This window comes from Trichosurus vulpecula, chromosome 3 (genome assembly GCF_011100635.1).
Source record: "Trichosurus vulpecula isolate mTriVul1 chromosome 3, mTriVul1.pri, whole genome shotgun sequence".
In the NCBI taxonomy this organism is placed as follows: domain Eukaryota; kingdom Metazoa; phylum Chordata; class Mammalia; order Diprotodontia; family Phalangeridae; genus Trichosurus; species Trichosurus vulpecula.
The window spans coordinates 412,515,611-412,527,754 of record NC_050575.1 but is presented as its reverse complement, the minus strand read 5'-3'; the positions used below and the strand labels follow the sequence as shown (position 1 = coordinate 412,527,754).

At 54.5% G+C, this 12,144-nt stretch overlaps 1 protein-coding gene across 1 annotated transcript; it reads left to right on the top strand.

Annotated features, from left to right (window-relative positions):
• The first annotated feature begins 3,853 nt into the window (after positions 1-3,853).
• RHOB (ras homolog family member B) lies at positions 3,854-6,317 on the top strand. The gene has a single exon (XM_036748063.1). The coding sequence runs from the start codon at positions 4,270-4,272 to the stop codon at positions 4,858-4,860; it is 591 nt and encodes a 196-aa protein (XP_036603958.1). The 5' UTR covers positions 3,854-4,269; the 3' UTR covers positions 4,861-6,317.
• Positions 6,318-12,144: the final 5,827 nt, after the last annotated feature.

Here is a 12,144-nt window from a genome sequence, read left to right as displayed (position 1 = left end):
ATTATTCTTATTATGAGCAAGACGGCTTGGACCTGGGATGTCATTGGCAGAGGAAGCTCCCTTTACTAATGCAGGCTGGTCCTTTGTCTACAACGCAGAGTCTTAGCGACATCCCCAGAGCAAAAGAGTCAAACCAAAATGGTGGCGAGGGAGGCAGGGAGACAGCATAGACTTTGTTTTGAAATTACTGCTACCTATGTGTTTTATTTATTTGGTTGAATATTTCCCAATTACATTTTAATCTGGTTCTGTCTTGTTGTGGCCAAGCTGTTTGACATCGGCCTAGAGGACTGTGACTTGTCCAGGCTAACCATCAGGATTGCTGAGAGATGAGACTTGAACCCAGGTCTTCAAGGCTTTGAGGTCAGTTTTCTAGCATCTAATACATCCTGCCTCTGTCACCATCACCATCAATAGCAGCAGCAGTGGGACCAGTGGTAGTGGTAATATAGTAAGTCAAATTCACTTCGCCAAGCACTTATTAGGCACCTATTATATGCTAGTCACCCAGAGTAGGTAGGAGATAAGGATACCAAGACAAAAGTGAGATCAAAGCTCAACACAAAGCGCTCCAGGGAACTCTGAGAATGCCAGAGGGATCCTAACGGGCTTAGGGGTGGGGACCTGAAAGGCCCCTGAGCTGAGTCTACAAGGAAATTTGGGGTTCAGAATCCCAGGGGAGGAGGGAGGGCATTCCAGGCATAAGCAACAGATTAGGTGGGGAGATGGAACTTCTTAGAAAAGCCCTCATTGCAGAGCTTACTCTGTAGAGAACAAGTGTCTTCTCTCTGGGCCTCCTCTGTAAAGTGGGGAGAATAATCCCTTCCCCTCCCCCCTCCACTAAGAACTGAAGGGCCCTGGCTCGACCCAGCAAACTGCCCAAGGGAGTCCCTGAGTCGCCTGTGATTTCTCTCAGCCCGGGGTCACCTCAGGCTCTGACTCTGCCGGGAACCCCCAGTATTTGTTTCGTTTCCCTGGGTTTTTAGTCTCTTGTTTACTGGAGAGAAAAAAGAAGAAAGGGGGGCAGGGAGACAAACGGGAAGCAGCCCCATGGGAAGGTGTCTGGAACTCAGGAACCAGTGAATTTACTGTTTCCTGGTTCATTGTATGTGAAATAAAAGAATTGTTTTCTGTTCTGTGTTTTTAAAATGCTCTTTCTCCCCAAGGTCCCCCTCCTACTCTCACCCCTGACCTCCATCCCTCAGACTCCCGAGTTAAGATAAGCAAGTAACAAAACAGCGCTAGGGGGAAAACAGGCTGCGTTTGGTATGGGACGGAAGGAGGCGGCCCCTTGGCCTCCACAGGATGAGGTTTTCAGGGCCTGCCTCTTAGAGACAGCCAAAGAATTCCTGGGGGACTGGAGGGGCGCATACGTAAAGGCTGTGGGGAATGGGCTTTGCTCCTCATTCCCTGTGTTATTGTGTCTCCTTTTCTGTAAAATGAGGGGGCTCTCCAAAGCCCTGCTCAGGCTGGAAGCATAGCTATTAGTACCCCTCCATTAGGCCTAATTAGAGTACCTCGAGTTAGGTCAGAGCAGATTATAAACTGACCCAAAGCATACATTAGCCGCTGGACCAACCACTGCCGCTGAGGAATGGCCCTCATCTTCATGAAGGAAGCAGTACAAGGATTATTACTGCCATTTTCAGATAAGGAAACTGAGGCTCGGAGAACTAGTGGAAGGTGGGCCTTCCGAGTGCAAAGGTGGGGGATTTCTCACTTAGGCCACTACTGCCCTGGTTTGTGCTAAGCCCTTAGCCAGTGAAATGAACTTTTCAGTTTATGGGCCTGTTTCGCTTGGGTTCTAAGAATCAGGGGAGGCGCCCCTCTCCCCAATAACTTGGTTGTCCTCCTCCCTGCAGAATAGAAACTCCTTGAGGTCAGGGATTATTTTATTTTCATCTTGCCTTCTCCAGCTCTGTGCCAGCCTGGCCTTAACAACTGCTGGCGTTCACCTGGGTGGGGGGTGGAGGCTGGGTCACGAACCTTACAGGGAGTCGTTTCTGGGGTGTCATAGGCAACAAAAACCCTATGCCAGCTTGGGCTTCACTGAGACACACCGGCCTGGGAGTAGGGAGGTGGCCCTCCAACTCTCCTCTAATATATTCAGACCCCATCAGAAGAAGGGGCCCCATGAATGTGTCCAGAGAAGGTCAACCAAGAGGGGGAAGGGTCGTGAGTCCAGGCCAGAGAGGCACAGCAGGAGTTTCGTTTAGAGAGGAGAAGGTTTGGGGGCAGTGGAGGGGCTGGGCAGGATAAGCAGGATAAGTTTTTGAATATTGGAAATTCCCTGTTCCTGGGAAGGGGATTCGGTGTCTTTGGCTTTAATAAGTTAATTACTACATTAATTAAGGGCTTAGGAGCCAGGCATTCATTGGGCTAAGTACCAAAACAAAAGTGAGAGTGTTTCACTTGTCACTTTCTACTAGAGGGAAACAAAGTTTTCCCAGGTAAGACCCTAAAGGCTGGTTTTGTTTGACCAGGTCTGTGATTTCTCGGCTGTGAGGAGCCCCAAGGAGAGGCGAAGGGAGTGATGCGCCTGAAGCCACACTAGAACTTGGGTCTTCGAGACCCCAATATTTGCTCTCCAGTCCCTAAGCTAGGCTGCCTGCCAGCGTCCCATCCGAAAACGAATACAGAATAAATACCAAATAAATGCAAGGTGATGGGGGGGGGGGGGCGGGGGATTCGCCGGGGGAATTAGGAAAGGAAGCCTGAAGGGAGGGCATTTGAGGGGCGCCAAAGGGTGTCATTCTCACTTTCATTCACAACTGATCAGTAGTCACGGTCTGAAGATCCTGCCCCGCTCCCCACATCTGTCCCCTTCCCTCCTCACACTGGGCCACCACCCTCTTCCAGGTCCTCCTCACCTCTGGCCTAATGGATAGCCTCCTGGCTGGTCTGCCGACCTCGGGTTTCACCCCTTCTCCAGGCCAGCCCCTACGGTGTAGTCTCTATATAGCTGCCAAAGAAATTTGTCTAAAGCATAGCTCTGATCATGTCACGGCCCAATTTAGTATTTGGGGACAAATATAAACTCCCTTGTGGGGCATTTCAAGCTTCTCACAACCTGGTTCATCCCACTTTTGCAGACCCCGCGCACACCTCCTTACACAAGATTCCCCTCCCCACATTCCAGGATCCAGCCACTGACGCGCTTGCAATCTCTGGGCAGCACATTCTACCGCCGGTTTCCCCCTTTACCGGCACCTTGTAGGGTGTAGAGCTTTCTTCAAAACTCGTTATCCGCCACCTCCGACGGGGCATTTATCCTGATACCCCACCCCCACACCTCTTCCCAGCCCCCTCCCCCAGAAATAACTGCGTGGATTTTGCGTCTTTTTCTAGGCACCAGTAGTTGCCCCCAATAGAATGTAAGCTCCTTGAGGGCAGGGGCCGTTTTGTTTTGTCTTTGCGTCCCCCAACTCCCAGCCAGGCATATGTAGGCTAGGAGTTCTTGTGTGAGTGTTTGCAGGGATGAGGGGTGACTTCCCTCCGTCCCCGGCGGGGCCTGGCTGGACTGGCCCACCGGATCAGCAACGGCGGCGGCGTCAGCAGCAGCAGGAGTGCAGCATTGCCCCCGCCCCCGCCGCCTCCGCCTCCTTCTCTTCCTCCGCCTCCTCTCCCTCCGTCAGCCCCGTCCCCGCCCCGCCCCTCCCTTCTTCCCTCCCTCCTCCCTCCGTAGGCACCCAGGCCCCGCCCGCCGGCCTGCCGCCGCCGCTGGCCAATCAGGGCGCGCCCGCCCAGCGATGAGCTCAGCCCTCCCGCTTCCCATTGGCCGGCTATATTAAGAAAGTAGTCGAGCCCTTTAAATAGCGGGCGCCCGGGCGCAGGCTGCAGCAGCGGCAACCGAGGCAGACTAGGGCGGAGGTTAGCGGGCGTGCGGGAGGGAGGGAGAGAAAGCGGGAGGTAGAGGCGCCTCTGAGACCCCCGCAGCCCCTGAGCCGGCCCAGCAGGAGCCCCACCTCCCCCCCAGGCGTGGGGGCGGCGGCGGAGGAGCAGGACAGTAGCAGTCGCAGCTGAGCCCAGCAGCACCAGCACCGGCATCTGCGGCGGCGGCGGCGCCGGCCCAGGCCCCCGGCGGCCACGGTGCGCTCCCTGAAGGCCGGCCAAGCAGCCGCGCCCGGCTCCGCGCAGGCGGCAGCAGCAGCGGCGGCGGCGGCGTCTGCGCCGTCGGGGCCCGGGGGATCTTCGTCCTCGGCCGCGGTCCCAGGCCTACCCCCGTCCCCCCAGGCGTCCCCGAGGCCGCCGCCCCCGGCCGGCCTGGCCATGGCGGCCATCCGTAAGAAGCTTGTGGTGGTGGGCGACGGCGCGTGCGGCAAGACGTGCCTGCTGATCGTGTTTAGCAAGGACGAGTTCCCCGAGGTGTACGTGCCCACGGTGTTCGAGAACTACGTGGCCGACATCGAGGTGGACGGCAAGCAGGTGGAGCTGGCGCTCTGGGACACGGCCGGCCAGGAGGACTACGACCGCCTGCGGCCGCTCTCCTACCCGGACACGGACGTGATCCTCATGTGCTTCTCGGTGGACAGCCCGGACTCGCTGGAGAATATCCCCGAGAAGTGGGTGCCCGAGGTGAAGCACTTCTGCCCCAACGTGCCCATCATCCTAGTGGCCAACAAGAAGGACCTCCGCAACGACGAGCACGTGCGCAACGAGCTGGCGCGCATGAAGCAGGAGCCGGTGCGCACCGAGGACGGCCGCGCCATGGCCGTGCGCATCCAGGCCTACGACTACCTCGAGTGCTCGGCCAAGACCAAGGAGGGCGTGCGCGAGGTCTTCGAGACAGCCACCCGCGCCGCGCTCCAGAAGCGCTACGGCTCGCAGACCGGCTGCGTCAACTGCTGCAAAGTGCTCTGAGCCCCGACGGCGCGGCCGAGCCCACGACGGGCGCGCGGACGGACAAAGGCCGGGGCCCGACCCGGGGGCTCGCTGGCTACGGACTGGCGCGGCAACCGCCGGAGACTGGGCGGGCTTCGGGACCTAGCGCCACCCTGGAGAGACTGGGGGGGTGGGGGAAGGGGTGCGGTGCGCTCGTGAGTGTGAGTGCGTGTGCGTGTGCGCGTGTGCGTGTGTATGTGTGCACGGGCACCCGGGCCCTGATCATGGAGGAAGAAAGCATCCCTCCAACCCTGCCGCTCTCGTTGCCCTGAGCTCAGTGCGGGAGTGAGTGGGCACCGCCCCCGCCCGGCTGCTGAGCTCGGCATTCCCTCCCTCCTTTCTTCCCAAGCTCGCCGCCCGCCCCCCTCGTTGTTGGGCCTGGCTCTTCCTTGGGGGTGTGTCTCAATTGAGGGTGGGGGGGATGGGGCGGGGGTGGGCGCTGTTACATAGTGATAAATATAATTTTATTTTTTGGCAGTAGGATCTGTGAAAGGCCTGCTCTTATTTAAGGGGGAGGGGAGGGAAAAGGAGGGGGAGCAGCAGCAGAGCAGTTTGGGACCTCCCCTGGCCCTGCTGCCCGTGCCGGGTGGCGAGATTGAACTGATTTACACCCCAGGAAGATTGTGAGAGACTGCTGTGGCCGCCGGCGCGGCCTGGAGCTCCTGGAGGCCTGGGGCGGGGTGGGGGGTGCGCAGCTTAGCCAGGCCATCTGGGCTGGGGCCGGCCCTTCTAGGGTGGTGGGGGGAAGAAGCTCCCCGAAGTGAACTTGGTGCCTGTGTCTCTCTGCCCCTCCCCCAGCCCCCTGTTCTCTCTCCGAGGGCTTCATGTAAATCGGAGAAAGAAGTCTGGGTTTTATTATTTTTTTCCCCCAAGATTCAGCCGAGCCACCGTTGCACAAAGGCCTCCTTTTTCCCTACTGGAGCTGGGGCCCGGGCCATCCTCCGCCTGCCGGCCCCGGGTGTTGTCACCTCGTCTACGGCTTTTTAAAAGGATGCCACTTTTAAAAATCCAGGAGGAGAAGAAACCACTGTAATACTGTTTTTTTCCTTGAAATATGCCAGGCAGCACTGATTTCTAGGGGGGAGGGGGGAGGGGTTGCCTTTGTGCCCAGCGGGCCTGTTTTGATAAAGGGCAGTGAACAGTTTGGGGTCTATTTAAACAATTTCACCGGGCAGTCTGGGAGACCGGACTTGGGACTGCGCAGGCAGCTCTGTCTGGAGACTGACCTGTTCCTTTTTTTTTGTCGTTTGTTGCATCCTCTCCTCCCTTCCCCCCAGCGGTACTTTGACCAGTGTCTGGGTTTTTATTTTTATTTTTTAAATAAACTGACCGTTGACAAAGTGATCATCACTTCCATAAAGGTGTTTACATGATATGCTCTGAAGCTTGTGCACAAAGGTTTTTTTGTCAAACATTAAAAGATTTGAGCGATTTCACAAGGTGTCTGGTGGTTTACTAGCCCGCTGAAATGTCCCAGAGGATTGGGGCAAGGGGTTTCCGCGGTTCAGGTGAGGCTTGGCTTTCTTAGCTGGAAGGGGCTCGGAGGTGTCGCCCACACACAGATCAGGGAACTGGAGAGGGGGTGGGTCAGGGCCCACTCTGCCAGGCACTGTTGCCAAATTGTAGGGGGGGAAAAGAAAGCTCGTGGTTTAATGCTTTTACAAACAAGATAAAGGGGAAATCTTTGCTCCTAGAATTAAGGTGGGCGGGGGGCAGGAAAAGCTTCCTGGAACAGGTGACTGTTTAGTTGAGACTTGAGGGAAGCCAGGAGGGGATAGCATTGGAGGCCTGGGGGATGACTCGACAGGAGTGTCTTGTCCAGCAGCAGCAAGGTCTGAGTAATTCTAACCATAGGCAAGTAAGGGGCACAGCTGCAGTTTGAAGGAGGATCTAACTTCCACATCTGCGCTCAGTGCTCTTCCCTGCACATGGGGTAGGGTGCCTGCTAAGAACGTTGTGCTTAATTAGTTCAGACTGGGTTTCTTCTAGGAGGGGAGAAAACAAAGGTGATGTGGGTCCCTGGGAGACCTCTGCCCTGGTCAGTTCTAAGGCTTGACAACATCCAGAGAAGAGGGTCGTGCTAGGATGGAGGGGGGAGGGCTGGGGGGTAAAAAACTTAAAGTATTAGAAGGACTGGCCAAGCCTTGCTCAGCTTGGCCTTGATGTGCCGGCAGGGCCAAGGAGCATCTTGGCTGGGAGCTTGCTATCATTCTGATAGAGGATGGGCAGGGGGCTCACCTAGCTGTTAGGGATGTGGTAGAGGTTTCTAGGAGGCTAGAAGGCCCAGGGGTCTCAGCCGAGATTCTGAGTACCATGTGGTAGATTCGTTACTCCCAAAGTTTGGCCCAGAGAGCTCAGGAGACAAGAGGCACAGCTGCTGCCAGTTTATGATGACAATTACACAAAGTTCTTGTGCCCTCCTTAGGTCAATGTGCATTTATTAAGCATTTACTGTGTACCAGGCACTGCTGTGTTAAGTGATGGGGAAGCAATGAAAAGACCAAAGGGTCCCTACCTTCAGGGAGCTCACATTCTAATAGGGACAATACGCAAGCAATGTCCAGAGGAGATGTGGAGACTGGTAAATGGGAGATGATCTCAGAGGAAAGCAATTGGGGTGTGTGTGTGGATCTGAGCTGAGATTGAGAGGAAGGAAGTTGGGGAAGCCGGCAGAAGGGAGAGTATTCTAGGCATAGCTGATGTAGAAGGTAATAGGAAATCCCTGGAACTGTTTTGAGTGATGGGTGCAATGGGGTCCCACCAGAACTTTAAGTGGGTTGATCACTTTGGCTGTTCATTGAAGGACAGACCAACCAGCAGCCTGTGCAGGGGGGATGGCAGTGTCAGAGGAGGGCAGGGGGTGCATAGCAGAGATGTTATGAAGGAATGGACAGGCCTTGGCAATAGATTGGAGTATGGAGGAGGGGATGAGAGTGAGGGAGTGAGAATCATCAGCATTGAGATGATCTTTGAATCCATGAGATCTGGTGAGATCACCAAGTGAAGTAGAGGGAGAAGAGAAGGCCGAGGACAAAGTGTTGGGGGATATCCATGATTAGTGTGTGTGGCCTGGATGAAGATCCAGCAAAAGACCCCTAGAAGGACTTAGCAGACAGGTAGAAGGAGGACCAAGAGAGAGATGCCGTGAAAACTCCAAGTGTCAAGGAGCAGAGGGTCATCAATGAGTGCCAATGTCTATGGAGAGAGAGAGGGAGATCCAGGAAGAGTGAGAATGGAGAAAAGGCCATTGGATCTGCCGATTAAGAGATCATTGACAACTTTGGAGGGCGCCGTTCCGGTGGAAGGAATGGGAGTACGAAAGAGAGTGAGAAGAAAGGGAGAGGAGAGAGGAGGGAAAGTGGAGGCATCTCTCAAGAAATTCAGCCCCAAAAGGGAGGAGAGAGAGATGACAATTGTTAATTGGATGCCTGGATCAAGGGAGAGGTTTGTGAGGATTGGGGAGATGTGGACATGAGCATTGGCAGTAGGGAAGCAGCCAGGAGACAGGGTGAGATTGAAAGTCAGTGATGTGGAGGGATGACAGGGGAGACAGGATGGCCTGGGATAGGCTGTGCAGGTAGGCCCTGGAGTGGAGAAGGGCCACCTCTTCATGTGAGATGGTGAAGGAAAGAGAGAGGGCAGAAGGCATCTGAGTGACATGGGAGGAAGAAGGAAGGAAGAAGATGAAGTGCTCCAAGAATGGCCTCCATTTTTTCAGTGGAATATGACATCAGGTTCTGAGCTGAGAGGGTGGGGTAAAGGGAGGCTGGCAAACCTTCCATAGGGATTAGGGGTCAAGGAACTCCTGAGGAAAGGCTAGGGTTGAACTGGTTCACCAAGGGGTCAAGATGGGGAGGGGAGGAAGACTGTAGCCAGTGCATGGGTGATAGCCTGGGGAAGAACTGAGGGTGGGTAATTCTTGAAGTAATTTGGGACCTCCCAAAAAAATTATCATTGTGCCTACACTCTGATCCAGTCATACCACTTTCCCCAAAAGATCAAAGAGGAAAAGACCCACGTGCACGAAAATATTTCTAGCAGCTCTTTTTGTTACAGCAGAGAAATGCGAACTAAGGAAGCTCCCCTCCTCTTGGGGAGCAGCTGAATGAGGGACAGTCTGTGAATGGGACGGAATCCTATCATATCATAGGAAATGAAGGGGAAGGTTTCAGAGAAACCTGGGAAGACTCCTAACAACTGATCCAGTGGGAAGTAAATGTGATTCAGAACACTTTTTGCAAGGAAAACAGTGTTTTAAAGACAAACACCTTTTAATTAGTGAGGTTGAAGACTCTGATTGATGAGATGACAAAACGGGGTTCCTTCCACAGGACTCGTGATGAGACTGCTCCCACCTCAGGCAGAGAGGATGAATTGAGGGAATGAATGGTCAGAGACTGTGTGACCTTGGAGGCTGTCATCAGGAAGGAGCCCAAAGATGGAGGGAGAGAGTGAGAAAGGAAAGGGTTTCTTTAAGATAGGTCCATTTTGAGGAGTTTTTACAATGCTCAGTTAGGTAGGCCTAAAGTTGTCAGTTTATACAGACTTCTTGGCATGGCTGCTGGGGATAGAGTGGGTGTCTGACACACTCCTCCTGAATATAACTGCCTTGGAAGGAGAGGGCACTGGGTGGATCAGAGATCACAGATTTAAGTTCCTCAAGGGAACCTAAGTGCCTCGTTTCACAGAAAAAGGAAACCAAGGCACGGAAGCTTGCCCCTCTGCTTCCCCCTGTCTCTCTCCTTGGGGGCTCCTGAGCTCTCTCTGTGGATTACAGATCCCACTTTCTCATGCAGTGAGTGAGGTGCCAACTGGGGACCTCAGAGCCGAGGGGCAGAGTAGGGACAACAACCAAGGTGCCCAAAGAGTGTGTTAAAATCTAGCCCTCATCTTTTGGAAGCCATAGCACAGAAACAGGAGTCATCGACACCAAGAAATTGCACAGCAAGGCCCTGGAGGCAGAGGTGGGTTGAGGGGCAGAGCTCCGGGTCTACAGGAAGGGACCTTCCAGGTCATTCAGGCCAAGCCTTCATTCTGCAGATGAGGAAAAGGTGGCCCAGAGAGGCCAGGTCATTTGTCCAGGGTCACACAGTAAATGGAAGAGGCAAGGTTGGAATCCAGGTGCTCTGATCTTCTCCAAGTAGGGCTCTCTCCATTGGATTGCCTGGGGTGCAGGGCTCTTCCATATTTATTTTTTTAAACTAGAGAGGAGTTTTTAACAAACAGCATGGGCAGGCTCTCGGTGTCAGCCTCCCGAACCACAAGGACAAAAGTCAGGCAGGAGGCTTCCTCTGCAGCCCATGGCATCTTTCTTGTCCTGGGCAGATTCTGGGAGAGCTGTGACTGAGGAATCCTTGGTGGGACTAATTGTCTGGGACAGAGAAAGCTGACCTGGCCCCTGGTGACCTTTCACCCATTTCTGGAAGGCATTCCCCACTCCCACCCTAGCTCCTCACCTGTGTATGTCCATCTTGTGTTGGGGTGTGTGTGTGTGTGTGTCTGTGTGTGTGTGTGTGTGTGTGTGTGTATGTGTGTGTGCCTGGGGCTTTCAAATAGGAGTGCTGGATGTGTATGTCTAGGGCTCTCAGAGAAGGGTACTGGGCTCTGTGTGTTTGTGTAAAAGGCTTTCAGAAAGGGTGCTAGGGATGTGTGTGTGTGTGTGTGTGTGTGTGTGTGTGTGTGTGTGTATATACGAGCATATTTCTGTCTCTGTCTCAGTCTCTCAGCCACTGCTTTGGAATGGGGGAGGGGTGGGCCTGGCTCTTGCTCCCTTGGGGCTCTGGGTTGCCACAGCTGCTGGGATGGGGCCTTCCTGCCCCTCCCCCCTGTTTCAGCTCCTCCTCCACTTTTCTCTATGCAGCTTAAAACATTCAGACCAGAGACTAGTGTGTGTAGGGGGGGGGGGGGGGGGGGGGCAGGGCAGGGAATGAGTCTGGGACTGTCTTTTTAAGCATCCACATTCTTTTCCTCTAGTCCTAGGGCTGCCTTTCCAGGCACACCTCACCCTCTGGAGCTGCTGGGGCAGGGAAGGGCCATACTAGACACACCTTGAAGTCTCGGACTACAGCCATGGGGCTAGGGGGAGGGTCAGGATGGGAAGGTCCTTGGGCCTCTGTCAGTCTTGTGAGGGAGGGTCTTTGAGCCAGGTACAAAATGAGGCTTGCAGGGCCCAGCTGCATCCTCCTTCCCCATCCCACCATGTCTCAAAGCCAATCTGGACCCTGTTTCTGACCTTCCTTGATGGTCTGGTAAAGCTGTTCCCCTTCATAGAAGGAATTTCTCTTGGGAGAGAAACCTGATGTCTATCTCTCCTTTTATCTCTGGGCGCTCCTGCTCCCTGCCTGCAGACCAAGGACGGAGCTCTAGGGCTGGGAAGGTCCCAAGACGCCATTCATTCCTTCTTCAATGTCCCTTTCAGTAAACTAGGCTGGAGGATCAGGCCCAGAGAGGGCAAGTCACTCTCCTGGAGTCACACAGCAAGTTGATGGAAGAACTTTAGGATCTCAGAGTCGGCAGAGCCCCCCAGTCTCCCCATCCCTCCAATATAACACATCCTACAAAAGAGGGAGACCCCACCCTCACCTGCCCAGGCTGCTCATCCTCCCCTCAGACCAACTGCTTCAAGTCATTAAACTCTGGCTCAAGGACCAAGCAGAGCAAAGACCTGGCCATCTGACTCCTTGAAGAGAGATATCAGTCAAACAGCATTGATTAAGTGCCTACTATGTGCCAGGCTCCGTGCTGAGCCCTGGGTACAAAGAAAGGGCAAAACAAAACAGTCACTGCCTCAAGAAACTCACGATCTCACAGCATCCAAAAATCTCTGAAGCAGTGAGATCTATTGAAGGTGAAATGGGAGGGAATCTCAGAGGGAAGACAGGACCAGGGGAGGCTCATGCAGAAGGTGGGGGAACCAGGAGGCAGAGAGGAGGAGGGCGAGCCTTCCCATCTGGGGGGATGCTCAGCCAGAGAAAATGCAGCTGAGAAAGGGAGGCCAGTGTCATTAGATGGGAGAATAGGTGTGGGGAGGAAGATGGAAATTGGTCAGGGGGAGGGAGGAAGGGAGAGAGTGAAAGATGGAGGGAAGGAGAGAGGGACAGAGGATGGGAAAGAGGAAGGGAGGGATACAAGAAGGAAGGGAGAGGGAGAGAGGAAGGGAGAGGGAGGGAGGAAGGGAGAGGGAGACAGGGAGGGAGGGAGAGAGGAAGGGAGGAAGAGAGGGAGAGAGAGAGAGAGAGAGAGAGAGAAGTAGGGAGGGAGCTC

Coding starts and splice junctions, on each gene's coding strand:
- RHOB (XM_036748063.1), top strand. CDS start 4,270: ATGGCGGCCATCCGTAAGAAGCTTGTGGTGGTGGGCGACGGCGCGTGC.